Consider the following 23,427-nt stretch of genomic DNA (forward strand, 5'->3'; position numbering starts at 1 on the left):
ATGTAATTTTTTTTTTACATATCATACGTTAAATTACATTTAAATACAATTATTATATTTTAGTCTCAAGTATTTGTTGGATTTATCGATTTTGCTCGCTCAGTACAAATTGCGGATCGGTCGAGCGACAAATCCGACTTCTCATCTCTCAGAATACAATGAGACAATGACATACTTCAACGAAAATGTGTTAGTGTGCGTGTTGTGACGCTAGTCACTCGTCCGTACACAAAAAGAGAACGAGGTTTGCAAGATTTGTCTTTGACGTGTGTCATTTTCTATGTATTTGTGTCGTCATTACAGGGGGCCTACCGCGAACCACGTTTGACGTGTTGCCTCCCTGTCACACTTACGTATGAATTTACAAGTGCCATAGAGAGGCAACACGTCGAACGTGGTTCGCGGTAGGGCCTCTGATTGGATTTTGTATATATAAGTGTGTGAGAAGTGCGACTGTGTGCACCTTCCCCCCGCGAAAAATGGCAGAAAGATTTGTACGGTGAGATATCGCTTGGGCCCCTCCCTTCCGACGTGTCGGAAGCCGGTGTTGCTCGAAGCGTTGTGGTTATAACTTGGTCAAGCAGATCTTGTCAGTAGAAAAAGGCGGCAAATTTGAAAAATGTAGGCGCGAAGGGATATCATCCCATAGAAAATTTGAATTTCGCGCCTTTTTTTACTGACAAGATTTGCTTGACCATCTATATCAATTTTAAAGCCCTAACACACTACCGCACCACACTGCGACCTTGGAGCGGCTTCACGTCTATAGGATCCTTCCATCTATGGCCGTACCAAGGCCCCTACGCTTTCTGAGGGCCTACCGCGAACCACGTTCGAAGTGTTACTTCCCTGTCAACCTTACGGACAAATTTACAAGTGCGATAGAGAGGCAACACGTCGAACGTGGTTCGCGGTAAGCCCTCTGGGCTATAACCGCGAAAATCGAAGTTCGCAAATTGCGGGTATTTTTTTATGTCACACTTATTACGTCTTCATTGTAGTAAAAGAGAAAGATCCTCGCAATTTGCGAATTTCGGTTTTCGCGGTAGCCGCTCTGTTCTCTTTGACGGCGCAGCAACTAGTATAATTTCTCTCTCCTCGCTATTTTAAAAATGCCATTTGTCAAAAAAGGACAACCATACTGTTGACAAGGTTAACTTCAAATCAAGTGTTGCCTTTTTTGATGCATCCAGGCTGTGTATGTGTGCGTAAAAACGTGTATGTGTGCTCTTTTAGGGATGTGAAAAGTCGATTTTAATCATGTTATATATCGATAAACGCTACACAGCGGAACGAAATAGCTATTAATTGAAGCTTCAATATCTTCGTTAAACATATAGGTACATAATTGAAATGCTAATGATTAATAACTATATTAGAATACAATAAAATATTTCAATTATTGCGGAACACATATCTTAGTAGGTATTTATGTATTTTAATTAAATATCTGAACTTTCCCTTGGTTCCCTGCTGGGGCGTGACGATAAAATTGTGACCACAATAAAGAATAAAGGCGTTTTTGTTCATTTTAGATATCGTCAAACCTTTGAAGTAAAATTAAAATTGTAAGAAATGTCGATAGTTTATCGATATGACTTTATCGACATAGCTACAGCAAGGTGGTGTTAAATTGTTAATCGTACACTAAACAAAAGTGGCAACAGTGACAGCTCGCTGAGACACCGTCTCTATATATTATAAGTCTATGGGCCGTACGAGCCGTACACGTGCGCTAGTGTTGCCAAGTGTCCCATATTTCCGTGTTTTTCATCGAATTTTTGATATGGAATACTTTAAGACTTAATTTAAGTTAACGCGGTTTTGCTTTTTTAAAGGTAGATAAAGGGCCTTTCAACACAATATAATACACTTTTTTGCATGAAAATCTTTCGAAATCTGGGTGTGGAACTGGGACAGATGGTGTAGTACCACCCTTCCATCAGTTCCATCTGTTCATTTAATCATTTCACATTTTGCTTAATGAGACAGTTAGACGCAATGACATTGGACTAAGAAATTGGACAGGTGGAATACCACCCTATTAAAGCATCGCTCCCTCATATTTTTCTTATTTCATAAACTGGCTACATTGCTGTTCAGTCCAGTGTGACATTGACATTTTCCACTGTCATAAATAGACGCAGCTTAAAACTGTAACACACTGCGGTGCGTTAAGGCCGGTAAGGTAGTGTTATATATATGTCTACTATCAATACGTACTACGTACACCATGAAATAATAATAATAAGTGCGCAATAAAATACATTATCAATAAATTAATACATAGTCTGTCAAGCTATTTCCGCAAGGAGCGAAGGGTAATCGTCCCATAAGCCCGCACCGCACCTCGCTCGTGAGCGAAGCCGCGAACACGAGTGTGGCCAATCGCTTTCGCAGATCTGCGAACTCGGCTTCACGCCGCGATTCGCGCGCGAGTGTGAATCGAGCTATAGAAAATTTCAATTTCGCGCCTTTTTCTACTGACAAAGTTGTTTGACCGGCTATAGTTACTAAAAGCCTGAACACCAAACAAGTGTCGAATAGATAAGTAAGAATGATGGGGCTGGTAGGAGGGGCTTACTCGCCAGAAAAATGCATCATCCCACTAACCCTCGTATGAGGCCTCATGTAGGTAATGGATTTATCATACTTATCCAAACAAAAAGAGTACATGTGGATAAGGGTTAAATAAGAAAATTAACCTTTATAGCCCTTAACTTTTAGGTTTGTCCATAGGAAAGACCTGAACATGGTTTTGATTTATGACCCAACTATAAACACAAAGAACTTGACCAAAAGTATACTAACACATTCATTAGCACTAAGTGCTACGGGTTACGCTCGTAGCGCGTAGCCACGGTTTCGCCGTATGTAGCGCGTAGTCGCTACGAACAGTGTACCCGACAGTCGGGTTCTTGGTGTTGAATGTGCTAAGCATAATTGTCTACAGCGCCATCTATCGGCAAATCAACGAGTTCACAATTAGAGTTTTCGTTCGCCGCGACATCTATTGTCATCAGTATTGATAAATTCCGCTACTTGACGCTAGATGTCGACTACGAAATAACTCGCGTTTTGGTAAGAAAACTTATGTAATAACCACTCTTTCTTTACTTTTATTAGTCTATGGTAAGGTGGTCTACAAATTACAAATTGGCTTTGCAATCGGTTGCGCCATAGATATAAGAATATATACAGATGCCTTCCAAGCGAGCTGTCAGTGGGACCACTTTTTGTTTAGTGTACGATTAACAGAGCGACCCACTTTGCTGTAGCCATGTCGATAAAGTCATATCGATAAACTATCGACATTTCTTGCAATTTTAATTTTACTTCAAAGGTTAAACTGTACCTAAAATGAACAAAAACGCTTTTATTCTTTATTGTGGTTATCAGATCACAATTTTATAGTCACGCCCCAGGAGAGAACCAAGGGAAAGTTCAGATATTTAATTAAAATACATAAATACCTACTAAAATAGGTGGTCCGCAATAATTGAAATATTTTATTACATCATAATATATTCATTATCCATTAGCATTTCAATTATGCTTATGTTTAACGAAGATATTGAAGCTTCAATTAATCGCTATTTCGTTCCGCTGTGTAGCGTTTATCGATATATAACATGATTAAAATCGACTTTTCACATCCCTAAAAGAGCACACATATACGTTTTTACGCACACATGCACAACCTGGGTCGCCTAAAAAGGGGCCACTTGGATTTGAAGTCCATCTTGTCAACAGTATGGTTGTCCTTTTTTGACAAACGGCATTTTTAAAAGAGCAAGGAGAGAGAAATGATACTAGTTGCTGCGCCGTGAAAGAGAACAGACAGAGTAGGGGGCTTGGGTTGCGCCAACGGTGTGTGAGCAAGGCAGCACTATCACTATGTATTTATAGTGCTGTCTTTCTTGCCCAACGTCGGACATTGCATGATGTCCACTGCATTTAAACAGTATGTAGAGTTAGACCGTAAAAAGTCTGCAGCGATTTTGATAGCCCACGCAGTCATTTTAAACGTCAAACATAGATCTATGAAATTAATTAATTAAATAGCACTTAACACTGCGTGGGCTATCAAATCCGCTGCAGACTTTTATTGGTGCGACTATACAATAAATGTAAGTTGCAGCGGGACAATTTCGACTGCGGGATAATTTCAACTAATCTAAATATCTTTGCAAGGTATTTTCGATTAGGTAGTTGAAATTATCCCGCAGTCAAATTGCCCCGCTGCACTTTACCTATTTTAAGTAAATATTGGCAAATATTAAGGTTTTCTCTTTTAAATAAAAAAAAAACTTATTTTTATATCTTCGTACGTGACCATGATAAATTACCGCGATGCATAATACCATGAACAAAAAATGGCTTTTATTTTCCAGTTGAACACGGCGTTAGATTAGATATTTAGATTTTTATTCTCAAAAACGTTTGAATACGGAGTTACTTCTTTCTCAAAAACGTTGCATATAAATTTGATAATTGTTAAGCTTCTGGCTTATCTCACCGAACTACGTGGCCACTGTAAGCGCGAGGCGCGCTGACCCGCTCAGAAATTAATTCTATCTACAACACTCGTCAGTCAGGCCAGGCGAGCTGCTAGTGGGCGTACGGTCCGTTTCTAACACAAACATCTTACCTGATTTAAAATGAAATACAATATCTTAGGTAATACTGATATGAAGGTTTCCCATGTTAGTATGGGAGGAGCATCTTTCAGCAACATTTACGGGTAAGTAACTACCTGATAAATATTCTACTTGCATCCATATAAAAAAGCCGATTAAATGATTATAAATGATTACTTACCTAGTGTTTACATGACAATTTATAACAGCGTTATAACTTTTAAGTGCCCCTGGGTGCATGTTTTCTTACAGACGTTTATTTTAACTTCACTTTTAGTAGGTTTGTAATGTAGGTACACCACTATCTTACCCGCTAAATATTTCCTATGTCCAGAGGTTTGTTTTGTATAAAATAACTTGTATGAAGTATGAATCAACTAAACCGCGCCATCACACTTACATTTAAAATTTCCATTCCTTGAAAATTACTGAACAGGTTTTGGTGAATGCACTGTTCCGTAAATTCCAATAAATTTAAGCCAATAAATCAAAAGATCACAACCGAAGCAATAGTTTCGAATACCACTTATAGGTAAGTTCAAAGTCGGATATCCTCATATAATAGGACTTGGTAACAATATTAGGCACCTACCTACTACTTGGCATGTATGTGGGTATTATTTTAAATGCACATAAAGTACCTACTACTCGCATTACATTAGATGATTTTTTAAGATGTCGGAAGTTACTCATTAGTTTTTGCTAGTATTCTAACATCGTAAAAAAATCTGACTAGGTATAAATAAATATTTCGTAAAGTTATGGATGCAATCATTATTATTCGTATTGCAGGGACAGGCATAACTGATGCCCTCGGTACCTAATCATTTGTAAAATGTGTTTGGTTTGAATTGTTGCCTGCGCTGGGATGTTTATGTCGGACATAAATTAATCATTCTCCCTGGTAGCGAGCCATAATACTTATCAACTTGTCATTCCTTAAGGTCAATCCTATACTTTACGTAGGTAATATTAATATTGGCTATGCTTTGTGACTATGCACTGAAACTTGGTACAGTTGATTCTAAGCTGGTCTTGAGCAGATACAGTCTACAGACCGGGAGCCGTCGAGAGCCACCTCTCATTTAGTGATGGGAGGGACGGGGGAAGCTCGACGCTGCGCTGCGGCGCTTCACTTGGAGCAACATTTCTCTATAACTATACCTAATATTCTATATTAGGGCATGTAGTATATCATTTTCGGATAAATTGAGGATGAGGAATCTATTTTTAGAACAAAAACAATGCACTTTCTAACAAAAAAAAGAATAAAGTAGAAAAGACTCAAAAATGTATTTTTAAAGTTATTATAATTACCTAGGTACCAATTTATTTTAAAGTGTAGCAGGAATCTGAAAACAAAAAATACAGTCGTAAAGCTACACTAATTTCTTTTCAAAAATATATAGTTTATTATACAAATCTATTCATAAATGGCAGATAAAAAATAATATTAAGCGTGGGTCAAAGTGATCTCATATTAAGATGGGAAAGTTATGGAAAGTTAGGAGGATGCTGTGAATGCTAAGGATTAGCTGGACAGAAAGGAAGACGAACGAAGAGGTCCTGAGCATGGCAGGAGAGAAGAGATGCCTATTAGACACAATAGCTAACAGAAGGGGCAATATGGTTGGCCACCTGATACGGCACGACAGATTCTTTTTACGAGTAAACATATCCTGGTGGGCAAGATTTGGGGGGAAAAGACGCAGAGGAAGGCCCAGGCTCACATATCTCAGCCAAATAAAAGATAGAGTTTCTGTCGTGTCGTACGAGGGAGTTAAAAGGCTGGCCCAGCAAAAAGAAGAATGGCGATTACTCACCGACAAAAGCATATCTCTTAAATACTGATGATGATGTAAATAACTCGTAAACGATGGCCAATAGCACAAAATGTTTTATTACATGAATAATTCACATAAAATTTCCTACAAAAAGGTTATTCAAACTGTTTCGCTAGGATCATATTTAAACCTTAACCTTAACCTTTTAACCTTAGAATTAATTTTCTATCTTTAATATTTTGTAACCACAAGTTGTTGACTTCATTGCAGATCATTCAACGAGGAAAAAAGTCTACAACTTATTAAGAAAACTCTAAGTTTAGGAGTAAACTACTTGGAAACTGGGCCGTGGTACGGTCAGGGAAGTTCAGAGAAAGTTATAGGCAAGGTACGTGGTACATACTAATAGCGATATGGACAATTGCAGGTTAGGCGAAAAATCCTCCGTAAAAATCTCAGAAATCTCCTCTAAAATGAAACTAATCGTATCGAAATTTTGGGAACAGAATGAGAAAGAAATTATACCGTTTTTATTTTTGCGTTTATTATTGCCGATTTTGTATGTTAGGCATCTGTTTTAGACGCATTTATTTGAACCTACCGGTATTTGAGGTAACCTAGTTCTTGTAAAAACAAGAATATTAATAACAGCAAAACGTACAGAGACAAAAAAGGGACTAGTACTTAATATTGCAATCATATAATAGTTATTTGTTTTACAAGGGGGCAAAGTTGTTGTTTAACCGCTCGTGCTAATATTGATACCCGAGCAAGCGAAAGATTCCAAAATTGAACCACGAGCGTAGCGAGTGGTTCGAATAATGGAATCTTGAGCGTTGCGAGGGTTTCAAAGCACGAGGGTTAAACAAAATTTGCCCCCGAGTGAAACACAAAATTTTTCACCACACCAACCTGAAGCAAATATTAAAGTAAAATATCAAATAAAATCAAACCAAAACAAATCAAATGAATATTATTAAATATTTATCATCCAAAATCATCATTTAAAAGTCAATTCTACCAGCAAACATAAGAAAACAACTCAAAATTTTCATTTGATTACTTTGCCTCACATGTGAATAAAATGCAACTTTGCTATCAGTTTTTGAAGTGCAAAGTAAGCCTTTCCGAGCTGGTGTGCTGAAAAAAATTTGCCATCTAAGTCCAAAATCTAGAGAGGTACCTAAATATCGAGAATTATTGTATGGAAAAATAACCACTAATGTATCTCCTTAAGTTTGTTTGTTTGTTTGTTTATCCACGTTTTAGGCGCTCAAAGACATCCCAAGAGATACGTATTTCATCGCAGTGTTGGCAAAATATCAATTCGAATTGACGATTGACGATTGAGGATTGACCGATCAATTCGAATTGACGATTGACGATTGACGAAACTAATTCTAAATCTACTGATTGAAGATTGACGATTACTAATCGTTAATTCGAATTGACCGGTCAATCCTCAATCCTCAATCGTCAATTCGGATTGACGATTACTTTGTATGTATACCTAATGTCCTTTCTATTTAGGCCATTTTTTGAAACTGACCAAATGCGTTCCGAAGCGGTGTCCGAGTTTACCAAAGGTTCCGAAACATGTTTCTGACGGCATTATGAAGGATGTCCTTTTTGGAACATTTTCGGGATTTTCCTTGAAATTAACCGATTGCGTTCAAAATCGATATCTGAGGTGCCCAAAGGTTTCGAAACTTGTTACCGAGGGAAATATTGAGAGATGCCCTTTTTTGGGACATTTCTAGAAATTACCCGATTGCGTTTAAAATCGATATCTGAGGTAGCCAGAGGTTTCTAAACATCTTTTCGACTGCAATATTGAAAGGTGTCCTGTTTCGGGACATTTTAGTGACATTTTTTGAAAGTGACTGCTTGCATTCAAAATCGATATCTAAGGTGCAAAACATGATTTCAACGGCAGTATTTAGATTCTACCAGGGACAGAATACCGGTTACCTTAACCGGGGTTTTTCATAGGGTTATTTTAGAAGCGGTTGTAAAAACACCTACCATAACGGTAACCGTCTGATAAGGTAACACTTTGATTCGGTAACCGTATCAGATACGGTTAACCTCTGTTACCGGTAACCGAAATAAAAACCCAGTCTATTCAGTTACCTCATTATAAAGTTTTTGACCAGTTCAAACGATTGTAATCTTTACGCACACTTAAATTCAAGTTGTTGGCATGAGCGATCTATGAAGCCTCCAGCATAAATAAGTTTTTTTGCCGTTCCTCTGTTTATCTTTGTATCTACCTGTGTGGTCTGTTCTTATTATAAATCTTATTATATTATAAATAAAATAAATAAAGTAAAAGAAATAAATAATGTAAATAAAATAAATAAAAGTAATTAAATACAATAAATAATATAAATAAAATACAAAATAAATAAAACAAAAAAATAAAAAAAAAAAATAAAAAAAAAAAAAAAAATAAAATAAATAAAATAAATAAAATAAATAAAATAAATAAAATAAATAAAATAAATAAAATAAATAAAATAAATAAAATAAATAAAATAAATAAAATAAATAAAATAAATAAAATAAATGAAATAAATGAAATAAATGAAATAAATGAAATAAATGAAATAAATGAAATAAATGAAATAAATGAAATAAATGAAATAAATGAAATAAATGAAATAAATGAAATAAATGAAATAAATGAAATAAATGAAATAAATGAAATAAATGAAATAAATGAAATAAATGAAATAAATGAAATAAATGAAATAAATGAAATAAATGAAATAAATGAAATAAATGAAATAAATGAAATAAATGAAATAAATGAAATAAATGAAATAAATGAAATAAATGAAATAAATGAAATAAATAAAATAAATAAAATAAATAAAATAAATAAAATAAATAAAATAAATAAAATAAATAAAATAAATAAAATAAATAAAATAAATAAAATAAATAAAATAAATAAAATAAATAAAATAAATAAAATAAATAAAATAAATAAAATAAATAAAATAAATAAAATAAATAAAATAAATAAAATAAATAAAATAAATAAAATAAATAAAATAAATAAAATAAATAAAATAAATAAAATAAATAAAATAAATAAAATAAATAAAATAAATAAAATAAATAAAATAAATAAAATAAATAAAATAAATAAAATAAATAAAATAAATAAAATAAATAAAATAAATAAAATAAATAAAATAAATAAAATAAATAAAATAAATAACTAAATAAATTAAATAAATTAAATAAATTAAATAAATTAAATAAATTAAATAAATTAAATAAATTAAATAAATTAAATAAATTAAATAAATTAAATAAATTAAATAAATTAAATAAATTAAATAAATTAAATAAATTAAATAAATTAAAAAAAAATCAAGTAAATAAAATAAATAAAATAAAAAATAAAAAAAAAGAATAAAAAAAATCAAGTAAATAAAATAAATAAATATATATATATAAATAAAATAAATAAGATACATTAAATAAATAATATATAAAATAAATAAAATAAGTACTCCCGATCCTGTAATAATAAAATTATAGGTCGTCAGTCAATACTGACATCAGGAACATGTTTTCGAACCTCTGGGAACCTCAGATATCGAATTTAAGTCCAGTAAGTCCCAAAAACTTACACCTTTACCTTTGAAAAGTAATCTTAGGGACTATGGTTAATCTAGATTGAGAATTGATTTAATCCGAATTGAGGATTGATGCGTTAATTCAAATTGATTCAATCGGATTGCCGCGTCAATCAGAATTGATTCAATTCGAATTGATCAATCCGGATTGATCAATTCGGATTGACGCGTCAATTCGATTGATCAATCCGGATTGATTTAGTTCAGATTGATGCCAACACTGTTTCATCGGCAGCAAAGTTGGACGCTACGAGAAAGATATCCGGAAAATGTTCGACTTCTCTGAAGAGAAGACTGAAGCGGTCGTGGACAACACTTTAAAACTTCTTCAACTCGACTACGTGGATCTGATTCAAGTTAGTTAATTAGACATTTTGTTTAATTTTTTTTGTTTAATCAAGGGATGTGAACTATCATTGAAGTTTTGTGCTTGGGACACCGGTCATGCAAGTACAATTTAAAAGTGTCGAAGTTAGTGTTCTTTAGCGTGGGGTTACCTACGCCATTTCGAAAGATGTTTTGCCGATAGTTGTTTCGTCGAAGACCTTTTATCGAATCTACTTTTAGACGAAAGCTTGATCAATCGAAGGTACCGACAATGCGTTTTGTCGAAAGCTTAAAACAAACGACGAAACAACTATCGACAAAACATCTTTCGAAATGGCGTAGGTAACCCTTAGCGTGTCAGGCAGGAAGATCTTCTTGCCCGCTGATTCAAGTTTCAACCAGGAAAATTTGTAAGCACACACACAGACAAGCACTTCTTTAGCTATCATTTTGTTTTCGGTTTTCAGATGCACGATATCACTTTTGCACCGGACATTTCAATAATTCTAAAAGAAACCCTGCCAGCATTGGACAGAGCTGTGAAAGATGGCAAAGCCAGATATATCGGAGTAGCTGACTATGATTTAGATTTGATGAAGGAGATAATTGAAGAGTCTGACATCCAACTATCTACAATTCTGTCATATTCTAAATCCACATTATTTGACAACCGATTACAAAATTATACAAAATACTTTAAGGTGTGTACATTGTCTCGGTCATTTTGGACATTCATATATGTATCTAGACACGCGGCAGCGTGTCAAGCCAAGTTCAAGCAAAGGAACTGGCTAGCCAGCGCCGAGTGTAATAATATTACACGAACCACTTGGTGCCACTTTTGACCCTTCTATAACTCAAAACATCTTTGACGTAAACACATAAAACTACGTGTGTTTAATTATATCCATAAGGATATCTAGAAGCCCAAATTTCATGAAGCTAGCTCAAACGGTTATAAAGGTATGAAGGTCAAAAAGTTGGAAATTTTAAGACTGACTTATAGTACCTAAACCTAACCTACTTCCAGATGACCTAGAAGGATGAAATTTGGAATCCAGCTTGGTTATTGTGTGTAACCGTAGGAAAAAATCTAAAAATAAAATAAAGTTTTAAAAAATAGGGGGGGTCCCCATACAAAAAAAAACACTTTTTATTGGGACTGACATATAAGTACCTAAACCTAACCTACTTCCAGATGACCTAGAAGGATGAAATTTGGAATCCAGCTCGGTTATTGTGTGTAAACGTAGGAAAAAATCTAAAAATAAAATAAAGTTTAAAAATAGGGGGGGTCCCCATACAAAAAAAACATTTTTTATTGGGACTGACATATAAGTACCTAAACCTAACCTACTTCCAGATGACCTAGAAGGATGAAATTTGGAATCCAGCTTGGTTATTGTGTGTAACCGTAGGAAAAAATCTAAAAATAAAATAAAGTTTTAAAAAATAGGGGGGGTCCCCATACAAAAAAAAACACTTTTTATTGGGACTGACATATAAGTACCTAAACCTAACCTACTTCCAGATGACCTAGAAGGATGAAATTTGGAATCCAGCTCGGTTATTGTGTGTAAACGTAGGAAAAAATCTAAAAATAAAATAAAGTTTAAAAATAGGGGGGGTCCCCATACAAAAAAAACATTTTTTATTGGGACTGACATATAAGTACCTAAACCTAACCTACTTCCAGATGACCTAGAAGGATGAAATTTGGAATCCAGCTCGGTTATTGTGTGTAAGCGTAGGAATAAATCTAAAAATAAAAAAAAGTTAAAAAATAGGGGGGGGGGGGTCCCCATACAAAAAAAAATTTTTTTATTGTAGCGTTGGAACCGTTACAAGCAGATATTTGAAACTACCCCAATATATGTATTATTATATTTGCTATATTAAAATAAAGTTTAGTCAAAAATAAGTGGTGTCCCCATACAAAAAACTTGTTATACGCTCTAAACAACCGGCCAACGGTGTGTCGTCGGCGGCGCGCGGCACCACATAATTATACAAAGAACAGAAGTAAAAACCATACAGCGGAAACACAAGAAAAAACATTAAATCTCAATACCTGCCTAGTTTTCTTTACAAAAAGTATTCATATCCCACCAAAAACATAAATGTAAAAAAGGAGAGCCAAGTTCAATACAAAAATTATGCTTGGCTGTGGGGCTCGCCGCAAAAAGAATGGAGATCTAAATGAGTGCCACTGCCAAGTTCTATGCAAAATCCAAATATGTATTTATAGGAACAAAATAACATTATAAACAAGTATTAAACTCTATTTCTTTGCTTTATTGGATACCTATAACAATTGCTGTTATTTAAAAAAATGTGAGATCTTAAAGTAGGTTAGATTTGGCTTGGCCAGGTTTTATCAGAATTACAATATAAATAAAATGATTGATATAATGAAAACTGGCCAAGTCAAATCTGACCTACTTTAAGATCTCAATTTTTTTTAAATAACTGCAATGGTTATAGGTATCCAATAAAGCAAAGAAATAGAGTTTAATACTTGTTTATAATGTTATTTTGTTCCTATAAATACATATTTGGATTTTGCACAGAACTTGGCAGTGGCACTCATTTAGATCTCCATTCTTTTTGCTGCGAGCCCCACAGCCAAGCATAATTTTTGTATTGAACTTGGCTCTCCTTTTTTACATTTATGTTTTTGGTGGGATAACATTTAGTGGGACCATTTGGTGCAACTACTCAGGTATCTAAAAGCAAAAAAGTGAGGACGTCTTCATCTTAAATACCATGCCTAGTCCTTGTATCTGTAGTATCACGCTTATTTACCGGAAATTGGGGGTTTCGAAAACTAGAAAGTCGGATTACTTACGCATACCATACGCATAGTTGATAGAACCTGAAGAGCTCGCGATAGTAATATCCGATTGGTTCGGCTAATGACCCAGTTGCAGTATCTACAAATTGTAACTTTACTTGGGGCCATAATTCAATTTCTATATTTATGACAGGTACCTATAGGCTACATAATTACATATAGCATGTTTGTATATCCCGCTATCTTTATGTCTGGTCAACGTCTTCGTACATGTCCTCTCCGCAGAGTAAAGGCGTGGGCATAATAAACGCAGCGGCTACCGGCATGGGCCTGCTGACCAACCGCGGGCCGCAGCCTTGGCACCCAGCAAGTGATGACATCAAAGCGCTTTGCCAACGAGCGTCTAATTACTGCAAGGTCTAATTCTAGTCCAGTATATAGTCCAATTAGTGCATTCTTTTCTCGGATTTCCATTGTGCTTGGCTTGTACAACTGCTACTACTTAGGGTACATTGGTAAAGTTAGATCAAGAAAAGTCTGCATGCGTCATAATTTCATAGAAGTTTAAAATAACACTTGCACCGCGTGGGCTATCATAATCGCTGCAGACTTTTTGGTCTAACTCTACTTAGGTAATATATGGGTACCTTAATAGACGTAGGCGGCATGAAAGCTATTTTTAGAGCTTCGCACAAAACTGTTCTCGGGGCTTTTATGGGATCACTTCGGTCCTGCAAATGGGTTAAATAATATAATATATAATTAGGTACCTACTACTAAATTATAATGACTAATATTGCACTCGTAAATTGTAGGAGCAAGGAGTAGAGCTGGCTCGACTAGCAACATGGTTCACCTTAAACCAGCCCGACGTTGATACGAATGTGTGCGGATTTTTCAACATAGATCAAATGGAGGACACCTTGAATGTCTCAGAAAAAGGGCTCACCGAACATGAAAAGGCGGTGTTAGCTCATCTGCAATTGAGGCAACTATTTTTTTATGTATTCTATGAGTTACTAGTTATGAAATACCTATACACTTACATTAAATTCAACATAAAATTTATGTAAATTGGTTTGTATTTAAAATTAGTTGATCGATAATATTTGTATTTAGGTACCAGATTACTCTGTAAATTGTAAACAAATACATTTTATCAAGATTAGGAAAGAATTTTCTATATCGGTTTTATTATCTGTGTAAATATACATACTCGTATGTAGGTACTACAGTTCCTACTCAACTATATATCTGCCTACTTGAAAAATAAAAACCATACAGTTGATATAGGGACAACGGATTGAAAGAAGGCTAGAAAGGAATATTATTGGTTAGGATTAAATTGGTTTGAAATTTATGTATATGTAATAATAATAATAATATAGCCTTTATTTCTCTTTTAAGTTACATATTTACATTAAAAAGATATTTAATAATTTTAATTTCGTTTTATTTTATTGAGGTGCCCAGTGTCGGGCAAAGGCCTCCTCCAGCTCCTTCCAGACTGTCCTGTCCTTAGCTTTGCGGGTCCAAGCATGTTCGGCCACTTTGACAATATCATCGACCCACCTTTGCTTCGGGCGGTGAGCTGCTCGCTTGTTTTCAAGTGGGTACCAATATAAAATCTTCTCACTCCATCTATTATCGGTTGTTCTTACTATATGGCCAGCCCATCTCCATTTTAGCCTACATGCAAGTTCGGCAGCATCTGTAACTTTTGTTATTTTTCTAATATCACAGTTTCTTTTTCTGTCACGTTTTTTAATATTAAGCATACTTCTCTCTGTTGCTCTCTGGAAAACATTTATTTTTTGTATGATGTCTTTGGTAAGTGTCCAAGTTTGGCATCCATATATATATGTAATATTTACTGCGATGTTAAATTATAATCTTTGTTTTTTTCAGGTTTTTTGACAATGTTACATTACACTGGGATGAAGTAGAATTGAATGCATACAAGACAAAATTAGAGAACATTACTACATTATAATAAATTTACTTACCCTGGGCAAATATGGCAATCAGCGACAGAAACTTCGGAATGCCACACGCCGCACCGATTGTTTTTCTAAATTAAGCATTGTTACAAGCGTCCACAACCTGGAAAAGAGCATAGATATAGCTGGTCAAGCAAATCTTGTCAGTAAAAAAAGGCGCGAAATTCAAATTTTCTATGGGACAATATCCCGTCGCGCCTACATTTTTCAAATCTGCCGCCTTTTTCTACTGACAAGATCTGCTTGACCAAGTATACCTATCATTATAGGAACCGTATAACTACCCAACTATAGTCCAAACTTACAAAACTCCCAATTCTGGTCCATATAATTAACTCTTTTTATTATTAATTAAAAAATGTAGGTACTATAGTAGCAAAGGTATCTAGTATTTTAGTAACTCCGTAAAAGTCTAAGAAAAAATCGTACCTCAAAAATCAAGAAAAATGTAAGTTCGAATAGATGGCGCCATACTTTTGGCATATACTCGCGACGCCGTTTGATATTTAACAATTTGAACACACGTCACTGAAAGAATCAAAGAAAAAAATGAATAAAAAAGAAAGAAGAAAAATAGAAGAAAAGAAACAAGTGAAGAAGAGTGGTCAAAGTCATGGCGTACTAAAAATATAAATATTAAAATTAATAAGTCTTAAATCACTTATCCATATATATAATTATTTGATATTTTTTTCCATTTTTAGTTTTAATCCTGTGTCGAAAGATCGCAGTACATTTATTACAACATTTACCTACTAAGACAATGAGCCTCTATGCCTACTCTCTTTGATAGTATAATTAATTATATGTTTACATTTACATGTACAGTCGCCATCAAATATATCGGTGCGGCCAAGGTGTCCACAATATCTGAACATGCACTCTAACGCCCTGACAAAAGAGGCGTGTTAAGATAATTGTGAGCACCTTGGCCGCTCTGATATATCTGATGGCGACTGTACATAAATACTATTAATGGAAGAAAACTCTTAGAAAAAAAAGCAAAAGAACATTATTCGTAATTAATGTAATTATAAATTAATGATGGCTTGAACTGATGGTGCAGTATAATTGTAAGTACTAAGTAGTACTTACTGGAGTTTTACTGATAAAATGTCGCGTATTTAGGAATAGTAGGTAAGATCTTTAGGGTAAAAAAGGGATTAAAATTATGTATGTATATCTCTTAAGCTTAAGTATATCCGATGTCTCTTACATATCTGATGATTATTGTTATTTGCCAAAATATACTTTTTGAGCAGTTTTCTACTAATGGTTCCGTCTTTTAATACCTATACCATCACATTTTCTAGTTAACTGTTGGCTTTGACCGTCCAGTTAGCGATCTTGTGGTCACATATCGATAACTTATTTAGGTACCTACTGTTCATAACATAATACAATTTTTAAGGCTTAGGCCCTGCTACTACTACTACCTACACAGGTTTTGTTTCCTTTTTGGGAATGTGAAATGAGATAGGAACATATTAGAACTAATATTTATTCAAACTATAAAAATTATAACAACAATCCAATTAAATAACATCAAACTTATTTGTCATAACGTTGATCTCATAGGTAAATTATAAGTACCGTAGGTATGTTCACATTACGAAGGGCGTACAGGCCCGCGTGCCTTGTAATTGCTGTAGACGGCGATATTTATTATTTTTGCAGTATTTTGCTGCATGTACGTATTATAATTAAATGTACTTCATTTTATAAGTTATACATACCCGAGGTATAACTTCAAAAAGTAAGATTAAACTTGCCCTGCCAATGCCACAAGCATAATACAGTAATGAAAGTATAGTAAGGTGTTATAAGCATGCATATTGATGGAGCGCCATCTTTGGCAGGGATAAAAAGTACGTTTAATTTATCCTTTGACCATAGACCTAGTATTATTGTACCTCTATGCCTTTGATTCAAGAGGCTTTAAGCGCTACGCCTATACTTAGTGCGCGGCGCGTCATTGTGAACCTTCTCCGAATCATAGTCTAATAAAACATGGTCTTCTCTTCCCAGAGTGACACAAGCCTACGTCACAATAACATGGCCGCTATGTATAGCGCTATCGCATATTATCATATAGCGCTGTCGCATGATGACGTAGGCTTGTGTCAGTCAGGTGACCTAGAAAAGACGGGAAGAGAGTACCAGGCGGAGTATATTATTATACCATGCTCCGAATGTACGAGGTTGATATATAAAATTAAGGTTGTAGCCTCACGCGCAGCTCGCGCGTCAGTTGACATCTTTGGGCGATCGAAGGGTTAATAAGATACGATTGATGCTTCTTAAGCTAATCTTAAAATGCAGTAACAGGTAATACCTACATAATTTCATCTACAACAGTGTTAAGGCACGCAACTGTCTTTGTAATTATAGGTATTTTCCTGCCTTAATAGGCATTATCAAAGATCGAAATTTTTTATCTATTACCATGGCTGTTAAATGTAATCTAATATGTAAACTTACCAAACTGAGATTATAATCTGACCAAATTACACATGTATATACTTTCATCAGGTAACAAACCATACAAATTATTAATAAATAATAAAAAACCAGACATACAGGTTGATTTATGAGAACAGGAATATAATTTTGTAGCATATGTATCTACATCCTTCTTTACGAATTTTATTATCACTAGGTAACGAATTTCATGATTAAGAAAATATCATTATTTTCTAACACATACCAACTAAGTTAATATCACGTCTCTTATCTAGTCTCATAAATCATCCTTTATAATTCAGGATTTATCGACTGTTTATTGCAAATTTTTCTTCTAAACGGCCTCATATTCATTTACAATGAAATTAAAAATCATTATAGTATAATATTCATAGTTTAAACATTGTGTATTATTATTTATTACATAAATTTCAATATAAGCGCTATTGTTTATAATCCTTATGCTACACTATATAGAGGAAAAGTCAGTGTTGTGAATATCACTTATTTTTAGTCATAAAGACTCGAGCCCTCAAGCCTCGTAAGTTTTGAAGACTCGACTATATTTGAGAATTGTATTTATTTATTTTACGCGTATAGATGTAAGAAATCGTATTTGCCGTCTTTAAGGCCATAAGCCTTGAGAGCCTTAAGGGTTCGAGTATTTAAGCCTCGAAATGAGCGTTATTCACCACCACTGGGAATAGATCATTCCTGGACAGGCTGGGATCAAGCCCATGGGTTTAAACTTAGCAGGCATCTGTGCTGCTATACGACACAACCATGGTTTTGTTTGGGTACCGTAAAAGTATAAAACTTTGCCCTTTAACATAACTTTGTCCACCGCGTCACAGTTCAGTAAAAGCGAAAGAACTTAAAAATAATTACAGATAAGCACATGCACTTTCTTCAGAATGTAACGTTTAAGTTATTGAACCGCTTTTGGGCTCATAATCCTATATATTAAACACGAGTGCATTTTCATTATATTATAGCACTTGTTAGGTAATGAATGTTAATCCGGCTGACTTAAGAAGGTAGGTATCTGATTGCTAATAATATGCATGGAAACGGAGGCTTCTTAAATTGGTCGAGTAGATTTTAAAACAAGGACTGGAGGGCGCCGGCGCCCGGCCGACCGCCTGCCGGGTTCCGGCCACAGAATAACTAGTAGTATAGTGCGTAGTTTTGTAACAGAGCCCGGCGGCTAATCCTATTGTCTATTGTTAAGTAAAACCGCACGTGCTACTTACCTGCAAAAAAGGGTCATACTCATTCTATTTGGCACCTGAGCGCGGGCTGGTCCAACGCTCAAAAAACCAGTGTAGGTGCGCTCTCCGATAACGCGCCTTTGTTACGCATCTCCATGACACATTTTAGACTGGTTCTGTAGTGTTCGACTCGCCGGCACTCAGTAACCGAATTACGCAGGTTTTTATGCAGGTGGTTGTGGCACGTGGCACGAGCGGTTTTACTTAACAATAGACAATAGTATTAGCTCGGGCTCAGTTACAAAACTACGGACTAAAAGTACTAGACTAGGTACAGAAGCTCATCACACTCACTCTCTCACAAAACGCGTCTGTTATGGTTAGGACAGATATGACCGCTAGGTGGCGCAAGCGCCACGCGCGGCCTGTGGCTTGCCATCAAAATTGGTGTGGGACGGATGTACTTGTAAGTAGCTACTTGTTGCGTCGCGACGAAATCGCGGAGTGTTAGTGTTAGACTGTAACTGTTTTAACAATTAAAATTTGATTAATATGAAAGTATGTAATGTATATACGAGTATAAACTCTTTATTGTACAAAACACAAATCACAAAGTTTGTTTTTTCCTCGCAGGTGTGTTGTAAAACGTCGTATGAAACCGAATTACCATTACACACAATATCGGCTCGTGTGTAAGACAACGGAGCAGGCTTGTACAGTCGCCATCAGATATATCGGAGCAGCTAAGCCGCTCACAAATATCTCAACACGCCTCTATTGTCAAGGCACTAGAGCGCGTGTTCAGATATTGTGAATACCCTTGGCCGCTTCGATATATCTGATGGCGACTGTATCACAATGTACCTACTAATGCACTCGGGAGCGAAACTCATTCTTTATCGTTTCCTAGGAAATCTTGTTCCGTAGATCAATTTAGCTTACTTATACGGAGTAATGGCGTTGCATCCAAACAAACAGATACCCACCCCGGCATTCCTAATTTAAGACCATTGAGCAGCTTATTATTATAAGTTTTAAAGAAAAAATCGGGCCAACTTAGCACCGGCTTGCTTAACAAATAGGTATGCATGACGCCCCACAACTAATAATAACGCAATGAGCAACGGATCTACAACATTTCACCACCGTATATTGCACAAAGTACATATTTAGAATCTTGGAATGGGTGATTAAATTTAAAACGAGTTTTGTTTAATATTACAAGATTCGACTAAGTTTTGGTCTTTTTTTTAAACTATCCACATAATATATATGTTCTGAGTATTTTAACGAGTATCATAACCGGTTTATGAAATATCGATTTAAAATTAATAGTTTTTTAAAATTATGTACTCGTATAACGCAATCGAATTTCGTATAGTTGCAAGCACTGCACACTGGATTGTATAATCAAGATTTATGTACTGGCACATAATAATTACATAATAGTACTACCGTACAGAAAGGAAACTTCCTACAAAACCGAAGTTTGACAGCGGTTCAGGGTCAAATCATGCTGTCTCTTTCTAATATATGGCACTATCCCTTTCGGCTATTTTAGGGTTGTCAAAAATCAAGTGATTATCTTATCTGTGGTCGTGCACGCAAAAGGAAGTCAAGTGGTGCCAACCCTAATAATTGCTCGGAGCAATGTTGAGCCGAGCGGTGCCGAGTTTAACCGAAGTCAGGAGTTTCGCACCCCTGGTACTGGCAGCCCTAATAATGTCTCCTTTAACCTTAGTTAAATGATTTTATAATATATTGACTACATAGTAACATTTATAAATTTAAGGTTTATTGCACAAAATTACTCTAACCTATAATTATTCTAGTGCAAAATCTCACCGTGTGGACGTATGTAAGTGGTACATATCGTGAATTAATTGCCGATACAGTATATACTGCGAACATTGTGCCAACTCTCACACAACACTCCGTATACGTATAGTATAAGTATTATAACATAGACTCCTTCCTTAGTAAAAGTTACCTCTATTAAATAGAGGTAACAAATTTTGTTCCAGTTTACCTACGCATGTAGTAAAAACACGTGAAACGCTTATTTTGGCTACGAACGTGTTGTCACACTGTAAATACGAATTGGGTACTTACATTTAATTTACTATCTGCAATAGTAGTATTTTATACAATCGTGATATAATAGAGAGCTTTTCAGTCGAGTACCGTGTTTAGGCAGCGAAGCTTGCTGAGTTGCCTAAGTGAGGTACGAGATTGAAAAGCTTGATTATATCACTATTGTAGCTTGATTATATCACTATTGTATACAATACTTTTTCTACGAGTCAACAAAAATAATACTTTAAACTAGTAGAATCATACAAACAAACCAAACAAAAAGTATACAGCTAAGATACGCAAGCATCCGCGATACCTTTATACTGGTACGGGCTCCGGCTGCCGCGGTGAGTTGGGAGCCCATACATTAAAAATACCCAATTGCAGTTTGGTATACGAAATCTTAATTCATGAATTACAGTCGACGAGTACAAAAATATGTTACGGGTTACGGGTGTCCGTAACCTACGACAATAGTACATTAACATTCTACAAGTGCGAAAAATAGGAAATTTGCAACGAGTGGCGATAAATCCCTTCGGTTGTGTTGCGAATTACCTATTCACACATGTATATAACAACGTTTTACATTGTACCTACATATGACCCTTTAAATTATCGATATAATAGTTAGGTACGTAATGTGCTCATTATCGCACCACATGTACTGTAAAAAATATTGTAACTCAGTACATTAAACAATTAAAATTAGATTTAACAGGCTTTATTAAGACAAGTCAAAGTGCAACATAACTTTGCAAACAAATCAAATAGCTCCTGTACTAAAACTACAAAACAAATCCAACGGAAAATATTAGATAATAATTGATACTAATAATAAAAACTCAGAATTAATAATTAATAATTGATATTAATTCTGATTTAAACTTTCACGATTATTACACATTTTTTTTGCTAATTCCGGCCCGTACGGGTTTGCAACGATTATTAAACATTAATGTAATAAAATATTAATGATTAAATATGTTAATACGTATAGTATATTTTTTATTTATTATCTTCTTGAGATTCTACTGCATTTTTTTCCGAGATTCTATAATTATATAATTTAGGGTTAGATCTACAAGTAATTAGTTATACAAAAATCTATAGGTACTTGTACCAGCCAGTTGTAGCCAAAAAACTATCCTTCTTAGCAATGAGACGTACCTATTTGTTCGTACGTACTTACCCTTTGTTGTTGCTTACGTCGTATCAAACAATTCGTACAGTCAGCAGCAGAAGTTGCTAAGCGAGCGAGGTGTTCAAAATTACCTTGACACGCTCTTATTCTGTTAGCAATAAAGTCGCGTCAAGATCATTTTGAACACCTCGCTCGCTTAGCAACTTCTGCTGTAAAAGTACGAAGCTCTCGCTAGACTTTTATTTTTTTGTATAAGTAACTGTCCAAATGGTCCATCGCTTACCCGAATAGGTTACAGTACCCGTAAAAAATTACAAAGCGACTTGGAATATTCTTCCCTTACATCGTACCTAAATATACCTAGCCGAGGGACATCCACAGCGCCAGTTCTGTAGGCACATAGAGAGATTTAGCGCTATGTAGTATGTAGTTAAACGTGGGCAAGCGTTATGCGCTTTCTATAAATTATAATTAAATGGATTGAAACAAATTACATTATTTAGGCCACTATTCGTTACGAATACTACATTCATACTAAGGCTATACTATTTTGAAACCGTGGACCCACCCAATAAACAAAAACACGCCGTACGTTGAAACTCAAGAGAAAGGAAGAAACAGAACGAAGCTATACCTACTTTACTCCTTTTTTTAACTTTTTAGTATTGTGAAAAACGAATACCTAGGGGCTGTCCATAAATTACGTCATCGATTTTTGAGGATTTTTGACCCTCCCCCCCCCCCCTTATAATAATCCAAAAATCATGCTTCAAATGACCCCATTTCCTCCTACTTCATGCTACCGTCATCCGATGTCCAGACCCCCCCCCCCTAATTTGAAATGACGTAATTTATGAATAGCCCCCTATTATACTTTTTATTTTAGAAATACTTACATTTAAATTAAAATGTGAAATTCCCCGGGCCCACGCTTTTGTATTAACAAATAACTACTAAAAAGGCCACAAATATTGCTTTGCATGTACCTACCTAACATTTTTATCTCATTAGCGATGATTGGAACTCGAAACATTAGGATGCTAATACGTATAGGTAAATTTGTTCAAATTGTATTTTAACTAGTTTGCTCCACCACATATAACAACTATATGACATGTGACATTCGAAAACTCATTCAACCCAGTAACACGCTATAGAATATTCGACCGAACTGTGTTTATCAACGTATCATACGGTTGTTATGCCACCAGCCCTCCGCGCACGAGCCGTAAGTAAGTACTTACTGTTGTAAAGCCCCCTCCACACTCGTGCGCGAATCGCGGCGCGAAGCCGCGAACGCAAGTGTGGCGTCAATTTTCGCAGACAGCGAAATCG

At 35.1% G+C, this 23,427-nt stretch overlaps 1 protein-coding gene and 1 long non-coding RNA gene across 2 annotated transcripts; one reads left to right on the forward strand and one right to left on the reverse strand.

Moving 5' to 3' along the window:
- The first annotated feature begins 4,599 nt into the window (after positions 1 to 4,599).
- Positions 4,600 to 16,471, forward strand: LOC134679287 (uncharacterized). The gene is made up of 8 exons (XM_063538185.1): positions 4,600 to 4,744; positions 6,695 to 6,812; positions 7,694 to 7,734; positions 10,313 to 10,433; positions 10,872 to 11,105; positions 13,484 to 13,615; positions 14,014 to 14,186; positions 15,107 to 16,471. Exons 1-8 carry the CDS (start codon positions 4,662 to 4,664, stop codon positions 15,189 to 15,191), a joined length of 987 nt encoding a protein of 328 aa, XP_063394255.1. The 5' UTR covers positions 4,600 to 4,661; the 3' UTR covers positions 15,192 to 16,471.
- Positions 16,472 to 16,683: 212 nt separating this feature from the next.
- On the reverse strand, positions 16,684 to 23,345 carry LOC134679288 (uncharacterized). Its single transcript, XR_010100312.1, has 2 exons — positions 21,159 to 23,345; positions 16,684 to 21,125 (listed from the first exon to the last, which is right to left on the reverse strand). It is a non-coding gene; the product is annotated as an uncharacterized LOC134679288 (long non-coding RNA).
- Positions 23,346 to 23,427: the final 82 nt, after the last annotated feature.

Source organism: Cydia fagiglandana, chromosome Z (assembly GCF_963556715.1).
Source record: "Cydia fagiglandana chromosome Z, ilCydFagi1.1, whole genome shotgun sequence".
NCBI classification, from domain to species: domain Eukaryota; kingdom Metazoa; phylum Arthropoda; class Insecta; order Lepidoptera; family Tortricidae; genus Cydia; species Cydia fagiglandana.

Coding starts and splice junctions, on each gene's coding strand:
- LOC134679287 (XM_063538185.1), top strand. CDS start 4,662: ATGAAATACAATATCTTAGGTAATACTGATATGAAGGTTTCCCATGTT. Junction 4,745..6,694: donor TCTTTCAGCAACATTTACGG/GTAAGTAACTAC, acceptor ACTTCATTGCAG/ATCATTCAACGAGGAAAAAA. Junction 14,187..15,106: donor TTAGCTCATCTGCAATTGAG/GCAACTATTTTT, acceptor TGTTTTTTTCAG/GTTTTTTGACAATGTTACAT.